This window comes from Manihot esculenta, chromosome 3, assembly GCF_001659605.2.
Source record: "Manihot esculenta cultivar AM560-2 chromosome 3, M.esculenta_v8, whole genome shotgun sequence".
NCBI lineage: Eukaryota > Viridiplantae > Streptophyta > Magnoliopsida > Malpighiales > Euphorbiaceae > Manihot > Manihot esculenta.
Genome location: NC_035163.2, coordinates 1,995,255 through 2,015,070, shown reverse-complemented (window position 1 = coordinate 2,015,070; position 19,816 = coordinate 1,995,255). Strand labels below are relative to the sequence as shown.

The following is a 19,816-nucleotide window of genomic DNA, read 5'->3' as shown; positions in this document are numbered from 1 at the left end:
ATATATCTTTTTATTTTTAGAACTTAATAATTTCATTATTAAAATTTAATTTCATCAAAATCAAAATTTAAAGTGTTTTATAAAAAATTTTTGTTAAATAAATGAATTTTCAAAAAAAAGTTTTGTTAAATAAATAATTTTCATTTAGTCAGAAAGAAGCAAAAAGGAGAATAAATATAATTTTAAAAAAATATCTTTATTAATAATAAAATAAAAAAATTACTATTTAATTTCTATAGTATAGAAAAACTTGCTATTTAGTTCTTCAATTTTAAATTGAAAATATATTAAAATGTTTCTGATATTTTAAAAAATTTACTAATTAGTTTCTCTATAATTTTATCACTAAATGTTTTACTATTTAATTTCTATAATTTAAAAAAAATTATTAATTGGTCTATCAAATTATTAAAAAGTTTACTAATTAGTCCTTTCATATCAGGGGTATTTTAGATTTTTTTAATAATATTTAACGACTAAAATTAATGAAAAACTAACCAGTAGACTTTTTAAAATATCAGAAATATTTTAATAAATTTTTCAAATAGTGAGTAGTGATCTACAACGAACCACATCACAAAAATAATTTTTATTGAGTTTTAACTTTTTATTTTTAATAATTTAAATTTTATATATTTAAATTTTTATTATCTGAATTTGAATCTTAAATTTATTAAAATTTTTATTTGTTTATGAATATTGAATTTGAGATTTTCTTTAATTTTGACGAAATTAAATTTCAGAAACTAAAGTGTTGAATTCGAAAAATAAAGAGATAAATATGTTAATTATATAATATTGTAAGAATGAAAATTTATTTTTCCTTTAATTTTTTGAGAAAGAAATTTATACATTTGTAAAAATTAAATTTTAAAAATTAAAGTGTTGAGTTTTAAAAAGGATAATTCAGTTCTTTTCTTATCATTAACGGCATTTTATATGGAGAGAGCTCTAATTTTAATAAAATTAAATTTTAGAGTAAAAAATATTGAGTTCTAAATATAAATGTATGAATCTGTTAATTATATTATCATTAATTTTTTTTAAATAAAATAATTTAATTGACTTCTAAATTAAAATTGAAGAAATTAATTAAGTTGACAATTACACCCATATGAAAAATAAAGTCTCGTTTGAAAAAGTCGTTGATAACTCGAATATTATTCTCATGACATCTCATAGTTAAATTCAAATATTAATTTTTAGCTTTTTATTTTCAATTTTTGTTGAAATCTTTATTTTAAGTTAATTTTTAACCTTGAAATTTACAAAACAGATCGCGTAAAAACAGCCAAATCCCTGCAAGAAGTTTAGAGCTTGGGTATGTCATGTCATCAATTGAATAATTAAAATATTATTATTATTATTATTATTATTTTAGGCTTTGGTTACGGTCTTCTTTCGACGCTGCATAGGGTCAGTGAACACAAAACTCAATCTCATCCTCGAACTGTTGGCAACCTCCGCAATGTCGGTAACCACGAGTTCAACTCCGGCAGGGCATGTTGCCGTCTGCGCATTTCCGTTCACAAGTCATCCATTGGCTCTTTGTAGCCTGGTTTGTAGACTAGCAGAAGAGGCTCCTCAACTGCACTTCTCTTTCCTCTGCACGTCAAGAGCAAACTCCAAGATCTCAACTAAAACTACTATCCTCCCCACCAATATCAAAATCTCTGATATAGAGGACGGCTTGCCGGAAGGGTTTGAACCCGAAGATCTTGCACAGGAAGCTAGTAACTTCTATAAACAGTTCCCGGAGAACTTCAAACGCGGTGTTGATGCGGCGGTGGAAGAGACAGGAGGTAAAAGGGTAACCTCCCTGATAGTAGATGGCCTTTTCTCATTTGACCTAGGCAATATGGCCGAGGAGATGAATGTGCCGTGGGTGGCGTTCACCGTACCTGCACCTTATGACCTCGCTGCATGGCTCCAAAAGGATCTCATTCAACAGCTCTACGCTAATGCTCAAATGGATCATGATCACCCGGAAGATCAACTCATAGATATCGTTCCAGGATTGCCTCCATCGCCCTTTAAAGACTTTCCCCATGAATTGTTGGAGAGGAATCCCAGTAATCAACTACTTGCCCAAGTTTTGTTGTCAATGATAAGAAAAATACAAGAAGCATCTGCTGTTGTGATGAACTCTTACGAGGAATTAAATCCTCTTCTGCTCACAAATTATCTCAAGTCCAAGTTTCTAAATATATTCTATGTGAGTTCGGTAACCCCATCGAAGCTAGCATCAGGAACAGATGCAACAAGGTGCTTGTCATGGCTGGATGAGCAAAAGTCTGCATCTGTTGCTTATATAAGCTTCGGAACAACGGCACCTCTGAATGGTGAGGAGGTAAAGGCATTAGCTGAAGCTCTTGAAGAGGGTGGTGTTCCATTTCTTTGGTCAATCAACGACAAGTTCAAGGAGTATTTACCAGATGGATTTACAGAGAGGATTGGAACTCGTGGAAAGTTGGTTCCATGGGCTCCTCAGAGGCAAGTTCTGGAACATCCTTCAATCGGTGTACATGTGACGCACGGCGGATACAATGCTGTTTTAGAGAGCATTATGGGTGGTGTTCCGATGATATGCAGGTCAGAGTGGGCGGACAATCATCTGAATGCAAAGATGGTGGAGGAGGTTTGGGGAATTGGAGTGAGAGTTGAGAATAGATTAATCACCAAGACAGGGATGTTAAAGTGCTTGGAGATGATTTTGCATCAGGAAGAAGGGAAGGTCAGACAAGCTTCCACTGCCCTTAAACAAGTTTTTGAAAAGGCAGCTGGACCTGATGGTGTTGCTGCTAACCATGTAAAAACTCTGTTGCATATTATCTCGGAGGAGAGGTAAACCATGTTATGGAGGTTTTTTTTTTTTTTTTTTTTTTTTTTTTTTTTTTTTTTTTTTTTTTTTTTTTCCCCTGGAATCTTGCAAGTTCATAATCAATAAATTCAAATATCTCGTTATATGTACCTGCAGCTCCAGTCCAATCTGAAAAATCACATATCTGTGGCCTATGGGTGTCTACGCCTACGCACATTGGATATATAAAAAAATAATGCTTTTTAAATGATTAACACCGACATTCATCATAAGAATATAATGTCCGAATTAATAAAATTGGGCGTGCCACTGGTAGTAATTATTGATAAAAATTGGTGAACTTATTGTTCATTTGTTTAAGCATAAAACAAGTAAATTTTTAGTAAAATCTGAATATCGTGTTTATCTTTGCAGATGCCCAAGTTATAAACTTGAAGTTGTATATCAAATGCATGCTCCATTGGTCATAAGAACTCCAAATTACAAATGGCAATACTCAGCCCTTCAGCAAACAGATTGCAATCCTGCACCAGCACACATTAGATCCCTAGTTTTCCTGGTGGAAAATCATCTCCAAGCAATTGAAAATCATCTCCATGCTGTTTTACAGAATTTCCACCTCTTATTCTCTCACGCATAAGCAAACGCACACAATAATTAGTCAAATCCCTAGTTTCCCGGCTACCGTCTTTCCAACTAGATCAAACACACCTGAGAATCACAGTAGCTAATATAACAACCAACAAGAAGAAACTGATCCAAAGAAAGTAAAAGTAAACCAAGTTATCTGTAGAAGAGCATGAATGGATACAAGAGATGCAGAATATTATTGGCAGCATTACTTTAGGAGCCATTAACCATCCAAAACGTTGCAGTACCCTCGCCTGTGACTGCGAAGAGAGTACAGATTAATGCCATTAACCAATTAAGTTTTGAAATATTTAAAAACTGTTACCACCATAACATTTCGTAATAGAGCAGCTAAAATTTCCAAGGAGAGATCATCATGCTGAACCATACAGCAGCCTGACATAATCAAATCCCACGGTAATAAGTTGAAAAATGACGTCAGACTACTGATAAGTCTGCAAGTTATCCTCAAATACAGCACTACCATAACATTCAAACTAAGGATTCAAAGTCAACGCTAATCACCTCTGATCAATAACCATCACACCAAACATAAGAACTGCCTGAAAGTCTCAACAGAATTCGAGATGTAAACTACCATTCAACCGCAAAGCTGAGAGATATCCCAGACTGTCATCTATTCTGAACTGAAGTCCAATAATTTCAGTTCCCTGAAAAAACTTGTACCTGAAGATCTCTTCAAAAAACCACGCCAAGTAATCCAAGCTGGATATAACATCCCTCCCAAACAGAAATAAGAAATATCTGCAGAATAACACTCAATGGCAAGTAGTTTCCTTTGTATGCTCATGATAATCCAAATAAACGAAGGAATATCCAACTACTCATCCTCCATCCAGCAACTTTGACAAGCAGCTGCAATTGAAATCTCATGATTACCAAAGTAAGGTTACTCACTTGAAATTTGTAGCATCATCAGACAAACAAGCTTGAATGGTAACTCTTACATCTCAAGTTCTTGGCAAAATAATACACAGGCTAACGTCTACTTGATAAGAATAACCAATTCTGCAATCTCTCATTTAAATCAAGTATGCAGCACAATAATTGCAAGAATATAAGCACCCTGCAGAATACTGAATCCACACAAGACTGGCATCACAATTAGTATTCTTTTAACACCTTGTACCCCAGTTGGCATTAGTAGTGTCTTCCAAGAATACCGCAATGAGAATCCAAAACTGTACGTACTATGGCCTTCAAATGTCATCCCTGCATGATAGCCCCCTGTTGGGAGAAAAAGAATCCTGCAAGTATGAACTGACAATTGAGAGGATTATCTATAATTGCTATGCACTAATATTAGAATGCTACTAGATCATCTACCTCATATGTATAGATGATAATACCACAAAAATCATTTGACAGTTAGAGGAGTCCTCTTGTCCATGTCAAAAACTCATGTAACTTTGACATTATTTGAATTGAAATGTTAAAAAAAAATAAAAATGACAAGCTACAGTATAAAAAAAAAGAACTTGACATTCTTTCTTGAATCTGCAAACAGAGAATTAGAAAAGTATATTTTATTTTAAATGCAGCCATGAAAACCATAAGGGTGCAAAAAGATCCCAAAATATTAGGTCAGAGATTACATTAAACTATAAGTTTCATTGCTATAGTAGGTAAAAGCAGCATTTACATGCTAAGTCAGAAAAATGAGGCAACAGTCATGCGATCTTAAAAGAAAGCAAGCATAAGTTGAAGAAGAAATATATTTATTTTTTCTACCCCATCACATTAAAAAACGGCCTTGTGCAAGTGGGAGAAGAAAAACACAGTTGAGAGTTGAGAAATCAATGAAAAATTACAGATGAAACAACATTAAAAACACCGGATGACTGTTCAAACTATTTGGGGGACAGTATCTAAGTGAAGGTTAGAATGCCAAAGTCATACATTTAAAGGGATAAACCGTATTTCTTAATGCATGAAATATGAGCAAACTTCACCAATATATAAAGTATGCATAATACTCTTAGCTCCTTGAGCCATAAATTTCCTTTGTAAATTAAACACCAAAATAAGTAAGAAAAAATTCTCCTGTAACATAGGTAATCATGGGCCCACATATGCATAACCATGATTTAATGACCATCACAACTGTTATCATAATATGAATAGGAAATTGGAACAGTTGGTGATTGAAAAGAAAATGCTCCTGAGAATGCCAAGGCCTGGTAGCATGATATCAAAATAGCAAGAATACACTATGAACTTTTAATGAAGCCAAATTAAAAAACATTGCTGTCAACAACCATTTGGCAAAGGGAACATGGGGGAAGGGGGCAAAAGCTTCAAATTACATGGAACCATGAATACAGTATTTTTATGAGTTACTATGACATCTATGTACAGAACAGAGACCAAGACTTTGGGCTGGCAGTCCATACCAACCAATGTGTTTGTAGTCACCTTAAGAAAAAAATTATGTGAGCAGCTATTCACAAAGGAACAAAGCACATTGGATCCCTTTAAATGCAACACTGGAAACTTCTTAACAGATAAATAGCTGAAAGCATGACACCAGTCACCAAAGGTTTGCTGCCTCCAATAGATGTATCACTAGTATCTTCTTGACCAGATTGCAGCTAAAACATAATATACAATATCAAGTCAACCATACAGTTAAAATGGCAGTATAACAGCGTTCCCAACAACAAGGAAGAATCCCACTTTATATACTACTGACATATAGCAAGAGAAATTACCATGCAAATCACTTTGCAGAATGAATGCGTTGCAATGATGAAATCCAGCTATTTGAAGGACCAGCTTTGCTGCTGTGTCCCTGACCAGGGTTTGCAGCTTCAGTGGGAAAAACAGGCTTTGGGGCATTTCTTTTTGAGGCCCCAGCAAGCGAAAATGAAGTGGAGGGAATATGTCCTTCAGTTCCAATCTGCAAAATAAAAATTTTCAGGTCATTGGTTTTCCATGGTTTTGAAGAATCGGAAATTTGGTGTTATCAGACAGGAAATATGACATTAAGCATTTCAAGGTTGCAGAAGCTCTCCATAAAAAAAAAAAATTCTTTTAGAAAAATCATCTTCAATTGGCAACCTATTCATAAATAAAGGTGAAGTTCTGGTAACTATCAATCACTTTATGTTCTTATTTGATTGAAACACAGCAAGACTTACATTCTTGTAGCCATGATTATCAGAGCTCAAATTCTTGCCCGCTGCTGATTTTAATTGCATGCGCACAGGACCACTAGATCGCATGATGTCAGAGGAATGGGGAGCAATATTGCTTCCTGCCATTTAGAATGAGTCATAATGTTACTTTTGGATAGTGATATTAATAATCAGATTCAGCATTCAAAAAAGACCCATGCACATGTGCCTCAGAATTGTTAGGCTTGTTCTAAAACCTTCTTTCACTGTACAAGAATAGTAAAAGAATTAAACCTCTTTCACCACTCAGCTATGATAACCTTACATATCAATGTCAACAACCCACAGATTGGAAATTAAATATGAGTAACTTCTGAGTTACAGGAAAAAGTGATCTCATTTTCATTCAACCATTCAAATATAAAGCCTAACAATTAACTAACATGTGCTTACAAAAATGCAATCCAGTTAAAAGTACAGTCTGTTTTCCACAGAAAGGTAACACCAACATAAGAAAAAGAAAGTGCATATCTCTCATACAAGTTCCAAGACCTTAATGCCACTCATGTTTTGAGTACCATGAATACCAAGAAATTGGCATCATCAACCTATAAAGTTGAAGTATAACTGAATTAAAAGTTCAAATAATATTGAACCAGCCGTCAACTTATTTAACTTTTGAGACTACTACTTTCGAACAAGTTACTTGAATTATAAGATGGTAGGTCACAAGTAACATTCACCCATTGAAATTCGCATAGTAGGTCAGCAGCATCTGACCTTGATGGTTCTCCATATCTGTTGGCGCCACATGAGTCACATGACTGCTACTTGCTCCAGGAACTGGCTGAAACATGTAAATGTTCAACCTTGTTATAAGTAATGTTAAAATCTCAATTTAAACTATGCCACATATAAATGTCCATAATGGAATATCACATGCAGCAACAAATTGTAAATAAATAATACTGAAAAAAAGTAGCTGGACATGGAGGAAAAAAAATAAAATAACACAAGAAGCAAAGATACTAACAGATGAGCGAGGTTGACTTCTACTCTTTTGTGCCTGCTGATATTTTATGATAGTCCAATCAAATACATAATCAAATTCATATCCTGCCACAAAGATAACGAAAAGGACAAATTATATTAAATCAAAATACAGACAAAGACTTAAAATACCCTCCCCCACATTGCTAGAGGTTAGCCAATACCTTCACGGGCAAACAGATCTCGAAACAGGCGCTTCAAGAATCCATAATCAGGTCGCTGATCAAATGTGAGTGAGTGACAATAATGTAGGTATGAAGCAAACTCCACTGGATGAGATTTGCAAAGAACCTGAAAAATAATAGATGCATTTTTTTAATGCATGCAAACAAATTGACTGTTTCCAGGCATGTCAGCATAGTAGGCCATCACCTCAATAGGCGTTGACAATTTTTTTTCACAAATTTTGTCATATTTCTGTTTCTTTGTGGCAGCTTTCAAACCCTGCCATGGAAGGCTACAGATAGAAACATTCAAGTTAGCTCACTGCCAAAAAAAAAAAAAAAAAACCAACACCCCAAAACATAAGTTGATGGAAGTCTCATCGATCTGACTATCTAATGCCTCACATATTTAAAATTCTAAGAGACATGCAAAACTGCCATTGTCAAGTAAATTAAAAGAAATCCAGTACCTTCCTCTAAGAAAATATAACAGTACATAGCCAAGTGACTCCAAATCATCCCGCCGGCTCTGCTCTGCAACAAAAACCAACAAATGAGGTTAGACAAGGGCATGCATTAAGTTTAAATACTCATATAGAGAGAGAGATACTGATAGGGACATAGAGATGGAATGATAGATATCGGAAAGCTAAATGTAATAATTCCTTGCTTACCAATTCCAAGGTGAGTATTGCAACTGGCATAACGTGCAGTTCCTGTCAAGTTTTTATTCTCCCTGAAGATGATGTAAAATTGAATACCTTGTATGTCATTTTTTTTCCTTTATAGTAACAATCGAAACTAAAACACACTTCTCAATCACAAGAGTGTTGAACATATAATCAGCAGCAAAAAATAAGCCACATCCTTTGAGGGAAGAAAACTCAACAAGTAAATTTAATAAAATAAATTGCAATATTTACCGATAAGGAATATGGCGATTGGTTGCGGCATCTCGATATCTTTTAGCAAGGCCAAAGTCAATTATGTAAACCTGACATGCAAATATAAGAATGAGAAAAGTATATACTCCATAACAAATAATCAAAGGTCCATTGGCAAGACAAATTTGACAAAGAAAGAAGACATCACACAACCATCACCTGATTTGCTTTACGACCAAGACCCATGAGAAAGTTATCAGGTTTGATGTCTCTATGCAGAAACCCTCTAGAGTGCACATATTCTATCCTTGTAATCTGCAAGGGGGAAAAAAAAGATAGCTGAGAATAATAATAACCTATTTGGGTGCCAACAGGATGTAAGTCAAGCAGTTCTTACCATTTGATCAGCCAACATCAACACTGCCTTGAGCGATAACTTCCTCCCGCAGTACACAAACAGGTCCTCCAAGCTCGGCCCCAGTAAATCAAGGACCAGCACATTGTCCTCCCCATCAACACCGGACCATTTTATGCTAGGAATACCACCTACAAAATTGGCCTCACGATAATCAAACTCAATTCTGAAACTTTACTAGCCACAAAGTTGTCAAAACAATCATGAGTAATGCGACATACTGCCACCCTGAAGAAGATTATACAACTTTGCTTCGTAAAGCAATTGCGGGTGCTTTGTCTTACTGTTCTCCTGCGAAACACAGAAATAAATCACAATCAATTAAATCAAATTTACTTAAAATATAAGCTCAAGCAAAGCTAGCTCCAACTACTACAGTAGTGTAGATGATCAGATCATCAGGATCCTAGAGCAAAGGTTAACACAACTAGAATATCGAATAAGAGAAACTTACGATCTTAACAGCAACGATCTCAAAAGTATCGATATGAGTGGCTGCAAAAACAAAATTAAATAAAATAAATAAAAATTACGAATTAGCTTCAAATAGAATAACAGACAAAATCAAAAGCAGCAACCGACCGAGAAAGATTTCACCGAAGGATCCACTGCCGATTTTCCGGCCGAGCTTGTACTTGCCACCGACGATCCGTTCCATGAGCAATTAACCTACTGATGAGCGGATTGTTGATGAGGAAGTAGGAATTGGAGTGAGATTTGAGGAGAAACAGAAAGAGACTTTGGGGCGAGAGAGACTGAAACCACAAAAAAAAGAGGACTCGGTAATAGACGACCTAGAGAGCTAAGCAGACGTGGCTGTGGATTCATCGAAGAGGATAAAGTGGGAAACTTCAGGGGTATTTTTGTGATTTTGATACGGTGGGAGTCCCTTTGACGCATTGACTAATCAAAGGTCTGTTCTGGCAGGCACAAATGAGGGTAAATTAAAAAATATATATATATTAAGAAAAAAATATTTCTAAATTAAAATTATACATATTAAATAACGATTTATTAAAGTTAATAATTAATTAATATTTCAACAAATTAAATAATCTGTTATTTAATATGAATAAAAATAAGAATAAAATTATTTTTATAAAATTAAAAAATATTATATATATATATATATATATTTATATTTGCCTATTTTTTTATATTTTAATACGTATTTTTATATGATAAAAATTTATATGCTCTTTGATCATCACCCTTTTTTCTCGTTGAAATCTTTTTTGTTTTCATGGAAGACGATCTCACTTTAACTCTCCATGGATGATGAGAAGGAGATAGGTCTTTTTCTTCCAAATCAACCTAATAACTCCCGGTTAATTTGTATAATTTTTGTCTTGTTGATATGTTCTTGACATATAATAGGATCAATTTAAATGTCATGAAAAACACGTTGGCAGATGTTTGGCATCCCTTAGGTGGGATGGATATTCAAGAATTGGGTGCTAAACGTTTTCTGTTTCGATTCTACAATTAAGTGGATTTAGATAGAGTGCTTACAGGAGCACCATGATTCTTCAATAAACATCTTCTTGTTTGAAAGCAAATTCAAAAATGGAAAAATCCATTTGAAATACCTCTTTTGTTTGTCGATATTTTAGTCTAGGTTAGGGATTTGCCATCAGGAAGCATAGATGAAGGAACGACCAAGGCTCTTGGTGATTTTCTTGGGAAGTTTATCGAATACGATTTTAAGACCTCTATGGAAAACGATTTTGATTTTTCTAGAATTAAAGTGATGTTGGATATTAGGAAGCCATTAAAACGTAAAAAGAAGCTGGTTGGACCTTCAGGCGAAGTTTCCTATGTTCGATTTCAATATGAGAAGGTGTTTACTATTTGCTTTATCTATGGTCGTCTTGGCCATACGGAATCCTTTTGTGATATTTGATTGACTAAACCCAAGGAGGAATTGGTTCTAGCTTGGATGATAGTATCCGTGCTCCGGCGAGGAGATCAGTGAGGCGCTATAGTTCATGGTTACGTTCTTCTGGGAAAGCAGAAATCTCGGCAAATTGGAAGGCGAATTCACATGCTAATTTGAAGGAGCCTGTTATGGAAGGTGGAAAGCAATCGGGTATGGAAGGAGATACTAACGTGGTGCGCACATTCCGTAATTCCTTTTATGGTGCAAATTCAAACTCTGAGGATGGCGGTAATTCTGATAAAATGGAGGATGATTTTCTCGAAGTGGGCTCAAATAAAGATATGAGCCTCAATGAGGAGTTGGAACTGGGTAAGCTATATGATAAAAAGAAGAGACAAAGCATTATAACTAAAACTCATCCTACCTCTATCGTTTCAAGTACTGTAGATTCAATAGATGGTACAAAATCGTCTTTCACCAAGTCGAAGAAACAAATATCGGTCGTTCATGGAGTGCAGGATGGCCGGAAGCCATGAAGGTCCTCTCGTGGAACTGACGAGGGCTCGACAACTCTCGGAAAGTACAAGCACTTTATGATCTTGTTTGTTCTTATCATCCTGTAAATTTATTTCTTTGTGAGACTTTAGTTAATAAAACGAAGCTTGTTGCATTGTGTTCTTTATTACACTTCGATTCTTGTTTTTCGGTTGACTGTGTTGGGAGAAGTGGTGGTTTGGATTTGTTATGGAAGAATAGTGTAGATGTTGCTATTTCGGGTTATTCAAATAACTGTATTGATGCTATGATTTCTTGTGGTGGGGTGCCTTGGCAGTTTACTGGTATTTATGGAGTTCCGGAAAGAAGCAGAAGACAAGATTCCTGGAATCTCTTGAAGGGTCTTTCTCGCTGGCATAATGGTCCTTGGTTATTATTGGGGACTTTAACAACTTAATGGTTGATTCAGAAAAAAGTGGGTAGAAATAGATATCCGAGATTCTTGTTGAATGGCTTTCGTGAAGCAATTGCAGAGTGTGAGTTGTGTGATATTCCTTCTAAGGGTTATAAATTTTCTTGGTTTTTGAAGAGGTTTGGCCGCATTATTACGCGGGAGAAACTTGATAGAGCCATGGCTAATGGTTTGTGGTCACAATTATTTCAATATGCTTCTGCTACGACTCTAGTTTCGCCAACTTCAGACCATGATCTACTTCTGATTTCGACTGAAGCTCAGGTGGTTTGTAAAAAGGAGAGGATGTTTAGGTTTGATAATGCCTGGTTACATGATGAGGAATTATTTTCAGTGGTTCGAAATAGTTGGCAAGCTTTTGTGGGTGTTGATTTAATGGCAAGAAAACAATCCTATATTGATGAGTTGCGTTGGTGGGGTGCAAAAAAGAATTCTAGATTGTGGAAGAGAAAAAATAATTTGAGGAGAGCCATTGACCATGCAAGGGAGGCTGATCCTTTTGATAACTGCTCATATTTAAATCGGGAGTGGAATAATATTCTGGTACAAGAGGATGCTAGAATAAGATAAGTTGCTAAATAATTTTGGCTCTGCCATGGTGACCGTAATAGAAAATATTTTCATGCTAAAATTAAAGTAAGGAAACGTAGGAACTCCATTGAGAAATTGAAGAAAGATGATGGCTGTTGAGGAATCAGATAAGCAGACTTTATTTATTGAATATTTCAGTCACCTATTTGCGCATAATACTATAGATTTTGCTTCTATTTGACGCCTGGCCCGATGCAAAATTGATAATGAAGAAAATAATTTTTTGACGGCAGTGGTTACAGTGGAGGAAGCTAAGGTGGCTGTTTTTCAAATGGGGCCAGACAAGGCGCTTGGTCCAGATGGCTTAAATCCAGCGTTTTATCAAAAATTTTAGCCTTTGATTGGTGTGGATTTAATGGCTATGTATAATTCTTGGCTACAACAAGTTATTTTTCCAGATTCTCTTAATGAAACTTTGATTATTTTGATCCCCAAAAAAGACAGTCCAAAATCAGTTATCTATTTTAGACACATTTCTTTATGTATTGTGCTGTATAAGATTGTGTTTAAAATTCTAGCTAATAGATTGAAAGTAGTGTTACTGAAGATTATTTCTTGCTATCAATATGCTTTTATGCCCGAGAGGCTAATTACTGATAATGTTCTTGTTTCTTTTGAGATGATGCATAATTTGAAAAGGCCAAGTAAAAGTAAATGTGGTAGTTGTGCTATAAAGATAGATATTAGTAAAGTTTATAACATGGTATGTTGAAACTATATATCTGTGCCATGCTGAAAAAATTGGGTTTTAATTCTACTTGGGTCCATTGGAAGAGAATGTGTATGTCTTTTGTGAAATATTCAGTGCTTGTTAATGGTAATTCTGTGGGTTCTATTATTTCGGGAAGAGGTTTACAACATGGGGATCATATATCGCTGTATCTTTTCTTGATTTGTACTGAGGGTCTATCACTGTTATTCTTTGAAGCTGAAAGGCGAGGTAAGATTCATGGTGGTAAAACTGGCCGTAGTTGCCCCAAAATATCCCATTTCTTTTTTATGAATGACTTGTTATTCTTTTTTAGAGCCTTCATTTTATGAAGCAAATAATGTTAAAGATATTATGGCAGTTTATGAAAAAGCTTCTGGTCAGTCTATAAATTTTCAGAAATTTGGGATTTCTTTTAGTCCCAATACGAGTAGTGAGGTTAAGGATGCTATCCGTAGTATTTTTGGAGTTTTATGACTCTTTTGAAAGTGGCACTTATTTGGGGTTTCCATCGTCGATTAGCAGAAATAAAAAGCAGGTGTTTGGTTTCCTTAAAAATAGAATGTGGAAGCGTATTAATAGCTGGTCTAACAGGTTTCTCTCTATAGCTGATAGAGAGGTCCTTATTAAATCAATGGTTCGAGTTTTACCTGCATATTGCATGAGTGTATTTAAGCTTCCTTTGTGTCTCTGCGATGAACTGGAAAAAATGATGAATAGCTTTTGGTGGGGTTCGAAGGAGGGTGAAAAAAAGTTACATTGGCTTGTATGGAATCACATATGTGTGAGGGAGAAGGATGGTGGGATGGGGTTCAGAGATATTCGTAATTTCAATTTGGCAATGTTAGCTAAGCAGGGTGGCGTCTGTTGATTGCGCCTAATACTCTCTTTTTTAGAGTTTTCAAATCTAAATATTTCTAGAATGGGAATTTACTTGATACACAGACGGGTTTTAACCCTAGTTATGTTTGGAGAGGTATTTTGGCTTCTAACACGGTCTTAAAACATGGAGTTCGGTGGAGGGTGGGTAATGGTAGTAAAATTAATATAGTGCGAGATCCATAGTTACTTATAGATGGTTGATCTTTTTTTGTGGAGGATGACAATATTTTTTATGAATGATAGTGTTATGGTTAAAGATCCCATGATGGAGGGAGAGCGTAAGTGGGACGTTAACAAGATAATTAACCTTTTTTCTTTTGAGGGATATTCAAGCTATTTTAGATATTCCTCTTATTGTTCGAGATAAAGAAGATGAAATTATTTAGTATTATGAAAAAATGACATTTTTAGTGTCAAATTTGAAGGTGTTGGGTAGAAATGGTGACTGTATAGATGGGAGTGATGGGGTAGTATTTAGAACATGTATGTAGCATTGAAGGTTAAAGATTTTGTTTGGAGGGCATTGCAAGATATCTTGCTTACTAGATCGAGATTGAGGAGGATGGGTGTAAATGTTGAAGCTAAATGTCCTTATTATGATGAGGAAGAGGATCTTAACCATGCTTTACTATTATGCAATAAGGTGATGGAGGTTTGGAAGGTGTGTAGGGTGGAAGAAGCTTTTACTACTAATACATTTAAGAATATTTTTTTGCAGGTGCAAAAATAAAAAAATTAAGAAAATCTTTCATCTCTAGCTTATGTTGCATGGTTTACATAAGACACTAGGAATAAATTTATATGGCAAGACAAAGATTGGACAGTTCTGGAAGTCAGTGCAAGAGCTTCTTCTTCATTTCTTATTTTCAAGTAGGCTATGGAGGATTTGACCACGGTGCCAACTTTAGCTCCTCATACAATAGCACCAGTGACCGATTTGGGCGCCTGGACATGCCATGTTGATGCGGCCATTTTTTCTAGTACTAGATTAGTAGATTTCAGTGCAGTTTTTGAAGACAACGAATGACACTTTTTGCGAGCTTATTCTGGTTATTATGAAGGTATTCCATCCCCACTTTTGGCTGAGATATTAGCTTTGAAGTCTTTCCTATTATTTATTTAGGGATATATGCAAACTGTAGGTACTATACTCATTGATTCACAATATATTTTTTTGTTATTTCTTCAAATACTAAGGATTTGAGTGAGTTTAATATTGTCATTTCAGATTATAAGTCGTTAGTAGTTTTTACACTCCTTGTTAAAATTAGATGAATTAGACGTCATGATAATGTAGGTGCTCATTATCTAGTGAAAGTATACTACCATTATAATCGTATTCATTTTTGGGATGTAATACCCGATTGTTTGCTGGATTATTTTTTCGTAATATAATGATGATTATTCTCTTTAAAAACAATACATATTTTAGAAGAAAAACATTAAATTAGAGTCAATTGTTTAATTTCAAATTTTTATAAATATTTAATTAACTAAAGTAAAATATGAGCTATTGATTAAATTTGAAGAAAAACAATTAAACGTATAATTAGTAAATTAATCTTTAAATTAAAAGTAAAAGTGTAAATTCTAAATTTGCTTTTATATAAAAATGAATATTATGATTTATTCAAAAAAATGAATATAATGATTTTAAAACTTTAAGTTTAGAATTTATAAATATTTCATTTTACGTAAATTAAAATTTTTAATTTAAGCCAAATTACTTGCACCTTTAATGGAGTCCGGCCCAATTACGCGCGTCTGCACCAAGCACGAAAACGAAGTCGTTTAACGCCATGCCCACCTAAGGAACCAGTACTCCGGAGACATCGCAGGGACCAGGATGGCAAGAGATATAGAGAAGATGGTGGCAGTAGGCCTCGTCTGGGGCGCCACCAACGCCTTATTGCGCCGGGGAGCGCTTCTATGGGACCAGCGATCCCGGAAATTGTCTTCCTCTTCACCAAATCCACCAAAGCTCCACCAAAGGCTCCTCTCTTCCGTTCAAAACTTGCTTAGTGTTATATTTTTCTGGCAATACTCTGTCCCTTTCTTTCTAAATCTCTCAGCATCTGCTACTTTCTTCGCTCTACTTAGTGATTCACCGATATCACTGGCTGTTCCCGTCACCAACGCTACTACGTTTGCTGCTACAGCTTTGTTCGGGACGCTTTTAGGGGAAGAGACCAGAATTGGGTTCGCTTTGATGGGTACGGCTTTTATTGTGGCTGGTGTTTGGCTCTGTATTACGTGACTGTGTGAAATGCTTCATCTTCACTCGTAATTTAGCAATCATTTGGATTTTAAGATCTTACTTGTTATCTGGGTGCCCTCTGTTTGGTTGAATTCTTTTTGCCCTTTGCCTAATTAAGATGGCAAAAGGAATAAATTTTCTTCTTGTTTGCCTCTTGTTACTTAATGCTTGTTGCAATGAGAGCTTTAAAGGCTTGCTAATTGAGCAATTGGATTCCAAGAATAATTCTAAGTTTGTTATATGGAGTAATTCGAAGTTTGGGTGGTCAATTTCTGGGAATAAAGATGATAACTTTGCTTTGATTTTAATGTTGACCTCAGAGTTCTGATTTGCTTAGGATGTTATAATTACCTCGTCTGGACAATTAAATTCATGATTCTAATTCGTATTTGTTTTTATTTTTGAAGATTTACTGAACACTAATCAACTTAGACAGAAATGTAATATTTTTCCATGCATCATATAGTTTATATTCAATCACTATGTTGTATTAATTGAAAATTTTGAATGAAAACAACAAATTTGTGTAACTGAAACACGAAAGGAAGAATGAAATCAATATGATTGAAACACAAAGAACCATGAAAATTTTATTTCTCGGTTGTTATCTTGTACGTAGATAGTGGGAGGAGAAACTGGAGCTGCTTCATCATTTGTCTTCTTCTGGAACCAGGTCCCATCATTTTAGAACTGTGGTTTAAAACATTCTGGTGGCATCTGTCCATTGAACCTTTTAAAATCCTTGCAGTAGTCATAGATCATGTAGTTGTCTCTTACCCACTTCATTTGACCTTGTTTTGCATAACTCAACTGACTGTATGTTGGTGATGTCCACCAGTTAGCAGGAGTAATTGAAGCACATTCACTGATACTGACTGGTCCATTCCACTTGCAAGCCCTTGCCCTAAAAGTGCGGTATCTTGCTATGAAAGGCGCACTATTCCAATCAATCTTAACCAGCCCCCCTCTAGTTGCCCAGTTATCAGCATTCCATAGGCTGGAGTATGCCCTCATACCTTGTTTGTTTGGATAAGCAATTCCTTCACTCTCGTAATTACGGAAAACACGGATGGGCACACTGTCAACATACCACCTGAAATTGCAGTTATGAATCCTGAGTTTAGGTATCTTTTGGCTTCTAGATTAACTATGAAATAGATAGCTTGACTGGAGGGTTTAGTGAAAAAATCTGGAATAATAATTGTTAATAAAACAATGTTGATCAAATTTACTCTGTGATCTAGTAGTGATGAGGAGTTGAATCCATCTTTCACCGTACTGGCTTTGGTCTTAACACTGGATTAAGGATGATGTTAAACATAATGCAGGTTAGCTTCATAGTCTGTCAACTTACACAATTTCTGAAGGGTTCCAATGAATAGTGTAGTTGTGGAAGTCTGCAGTTGGGTCAAACCAGGGATAGAATTGCTGCTCCCTGCTTCCATTTCCTTGAGTGTAGATGTTTGTGTGAATGATATATGGTTGGCCTGAAACATTACCTAAGAACTCAAAGTCTATCTCATCATGTCTATCCCCACCAGAAGATACCTGCACAAATTCCAATTAGAATTGAAGTATTTGAAACAACTTGTTGATTTTGGGGCTAGAATGTTTTGCTTGCTTTTTCTCTGCAACTTCATCAAACCATGAAGCTATGGTTGTGGATTGTTGTTAATGAGTAACAATATTTTTGCAGTTCTAAGAGAACAATTAAGTGCCTGTCTCATTTCTTTCTGTCTCTTCGAATGATCGACTTATGATGGAAGAGACAAATTTAGCCTGGAGATGTTAGAATAATTACTGGACTTACATAGTAGGCAGTGACTGTTCCAGCTGAGTTTCCAGGTACCAGCTTGATTAACATCTGAACGCTACCAAACAGGAATGATCGCTTTGATTTAATACCAGACCCTGCAATCCAAATCCAAAGTAATTGTCCATGTAAAGCTGATAACTGGTCTTACGATTGATTACTTTGTTCAAAATAACAAAGAACCTGAAGTACTGAAACATATAGACTGATGAATTGATGAATGCTGATCAGATTATTACCTGATGTTTGATCCAATACAAGTTGAAGCTCATCTCCAGTTCCCAGAACTGTAGAATGCTGAGCTCCCCAGTAGAAATACATGCTCTTCACGAAGTTGGCATCAACTGGACTCAGATCAAATGCTGTTAGGAAGACGAATAGAGCTGCTAACAAAGTTCTTGAACTCCCTGAAATTTTCATCTTTGCTTCTATGGTTTTGCCGAATCCTTGGAGTTGAAATGGGGTCCTTGGGTACAAAGTCCTGTGGTTGCTTCAAATATAAATACTTGCAGCCAGCAAATAAGCCTTGCCAAGATGAAATCTGGTTGAAAACAAATTAGTTTCATAAGATATTGACGATGTCAAGATATTTGACATTCATGTTGGAAATATATTATTAAGAAAAAAGGGTCAGTAGTAGTTGAGAAGAAATATAATGCCTTATGCCTAGGCTAATTGGGTGCCAAGTTATGCTCTCCATGAAGATGATGTCCAAAAATGAGTTGGGAAAACCTGTACAAGAGGTTGGAAGAGTTCATAAACTGAATTAATGTACATTGGGAGCGCACGGTCCTTCGGTTCTAAACACAACTAAAAATTATACCAAAAATCAAATTATATTAATTTATACCAAAATCAAAGAACTAAAAACTATACCGAATCTGAATAGAAAATTATACTCAAATTTCAGTTTGGTTTGGATTTTTAAATAGATCTTGATTTAAAATTGAAGCAAACACACGGCTTCATGTAGAATGTTTGATGGGACTGTGCATGGCAGAGAATGGGAGGATGAAGATGATGGGTTGGGTCTAGCTGTAAGCCGAGACGCGGTTGCAGTAGGAGAAGGGCAAATGTCGTGCGTAAGACTAACGACCCAAACGGGGAAGAGACGAGTATGGGCCAGCTGTGAGCCGTGATATGGACATGCACTCCCATATGGCGATAGGAACAGGTCTAATATCTCGAGTACTTATCTGACTGAATTTTAACACCACAGTTTAAATGGTTATAATTGAGTTTGAATTTTTGTGAATTGAATTTTATATATAGAATATTTATTATTTAAATTTATTTATATAAATATTTAATTTAATATAAAAAATATATTTAACAAAAATATTTATAAATCGTTTATATATTTTTATTTAAAAATTAAATATTTTTTAAAAAATATTAAATTTTTAAATAAAAATTATTAATAAAAATATATTTTATATAAATTATTAATTAAAATATATAAAATTAAGTGGATTTAAATTTTATTTAAATAATAATAATTATATTTAAATTAATTTTTTTTCAAATTTAGTGTGTTGATATATTATTAATATAAATCAAATTCAAATACAAACAATAAACAATCATGTCTATTTGAATATTTACCCATATATAACC

General features: G+C 34.9%; 4 protein-coding genes across 11 annotated transcripts; 2 read left to right on the top strand and 2 right to left on the bottom strand.

The window, feature by feature from the left end:
• The first annotated feature begins 1,422 nt into the window (after positions 1–1,422).
• Positions 1,423–3,461, top strand: LOC110612397 (anthocyanidin 3-O-glucosyltransferase 7-like). The gene is made up of 2 exons (XM_021753170.2): positions 1,423–2,844; positions 3,236–3,461. Exons 1-2 carry the CDS (start codon positions 1,469–1,471, stop codon positions 3,459–3,461), a joined length of 1,602 nt encoding a protein of 533 aa, XP_021608862.2. The 5' UTR covers positions 1,423–1,468.
• LOC110610914 (casein kinase 1-like protein 3) lies at positions 3,245–9,934 on the bottom strand. Of its 8 annotated transcripts, none has more exons than XR_006350188.1 (16): positions 9,684–9,934; positions 9,556–9,596; positions 9,323–9,392; positions 9,084–9,232; positions 8,906–9,001; positions 8,726–8,796; positions 8,477–8,538; positions 8,273–8,336; positions 8,011–8,095; positions 7,803–7,929; positions 7,622–7,704; positions 7,369–7,435; positions 6,613–6,728; positions 6,184–6,371; positions 5,888–6,063; positions 3,245–4,732 (listed from the first exon to the last, which is right to left on the bottom strand). XR_006350188.1 is itself a non-coding variant. In XM_043954804.1 (15 exons), exons 1-14 carry the CDS (start codon positions 9,757–9,759, stop codon positions 6,192–6,194), a joined length of 1,287 nt encoding a protein of 428 aa, XP_043810739.1. In that variant the 5' UTR covers positions 9,760–9,934; the 3' UTR covers positions 3,245–4,732; positions 6,184–6,191. The 8 variants fall into 8 exon arrangements, 4 of the variants coding, with proteins under 4 accessions (XP_043810739.1, XP_021606681.1, XP_021606680.1 ...); XR_002487290.2 differs by having other exon boundaries at positions 3,245–4,719; XM_043954804.1 differs by lacking the exon at positions 5,888–6,063.
• Positions 9,935–15,910: 5,976 nt separating this feature from the next.
• On the top strand, positions 15,911–16,694 carry LOC110610573 (transmembrane protein 234 homolog). The gene has a single exon (XM_021750552.2). The coding sequence runs from the start codon at positions 15,976–15,978 to the stop codon at positions 16,384–16,386; it is 411 nt and encodes a 136-aa protein (XP_021606244.1). The 5' UTR covers positions 15,911–15,975; the 3' UTR covers positions 16,387–16,694.
• A 158-nt stretch (positions 16,695–16,852) lies between these two features.
• Positions 16,853–19,280, bottom strand: LOC110610572 (probable xyloglucan endotransglucosylase/hydrolase protein 26). The gene is made up of 6 exons (XM_021750551.2): positions 19,076–19,280; positions 18,859–18,931; positions 18,439–18,740; positions 18,197–18,297; positions 17,741–17,934; positions 16,853–17,479 (listed from the first exon to the last, which is right to left on the bottom strand). Exons 3-6 carry the CDS (start codon positions 18,617–18,619, stop codon positions 17,071–17,073), a joined length of 885 nt encoding a protein of 294 aa, XP_021606243.1. The 5' UTR covers positions 18,620–18,740; positions 18,859–18,931; positions 19,076–19,280; the 3' UTR covers positions 16,853–17,070.
• Between the last annotated feature and the right edge of the window lie 536 nt (positions 19,281–19,816).

What these genes read in the sequence shown, in the direction of transcription:
- LOC110612397 (XM_021753170.2), top strand. Translation starts at nt 1,469, where the DNA reads ATGTCGGTAACCACGAGTTCAACTCCGGCAGGGCATGTTGCCGTCTGC. An exon ending in CATATTATCTCGGAGGAGAG is followed by an intron (nt 2,845 to 3,235) that starts GTAAACCATGTT and finishes TTATCTTTGCAG; the next exon opens with ATGCCCAAGTTATAAACTTG.
- LOC110610573 (XM_021750552.2), top strand. Translation starts at nt 15,976, where the DNA reads ATGGCAAGAGATATAGAGAAGATGGTGGCAGTAGGCCTCGTCTGGGGC.
- LOC110610572 (XM_021750551.2), bottom strand. Translation starts at nt 18,619, where the DNA reads ATGAAAATTTCAGGGAGTTCAAGAACTTTGTTAGCAGCTCTATTCGTC. An exon ending in GAACAGTCACTGCCTACTAT is followed by an intron (nt 17,935 to 18,196) that starts GTAAGTCCAGTA and finishes GAATTTGTGCAG; the next exon opens with GTATCTTCTGGTGGGGATAG. An exon ending in TGGAACCCTTCAGAAATTGT is followed by an intron (nt 17,480 to 17,740) that starts GTAAGTTGACAG and finishes CTGCAATTTCAG; the next exon opens with GTGGTATGTTGACAGTGTGC.
- LOC110610914 (XM_043954804.1), bottom strand. Translation starts at nt 9,759, where the DNA reads ATGGAACGGATCGTCGGTGGCAAGTACAAGCTCGGCCGGAAAATCGGC. An exon ending in CTTCGGTGAAATCTTTCTCG is followed by an intron (nt 9,597 to 9,683) that starts GTCGGTTGCTGC and finishes TTGTTTTTGCAG; the next exon opens with CCACTCATATCGATACTTTT. An exon ending in TGATGTTGGCTGATCAAATG is followed by an intron (nt 9,002 to 9,083) that starts GTAAGAACTGCT and finishes TCCCCCTTGCAG; the next exon opens with ATTACAAGGATAGAATATGT.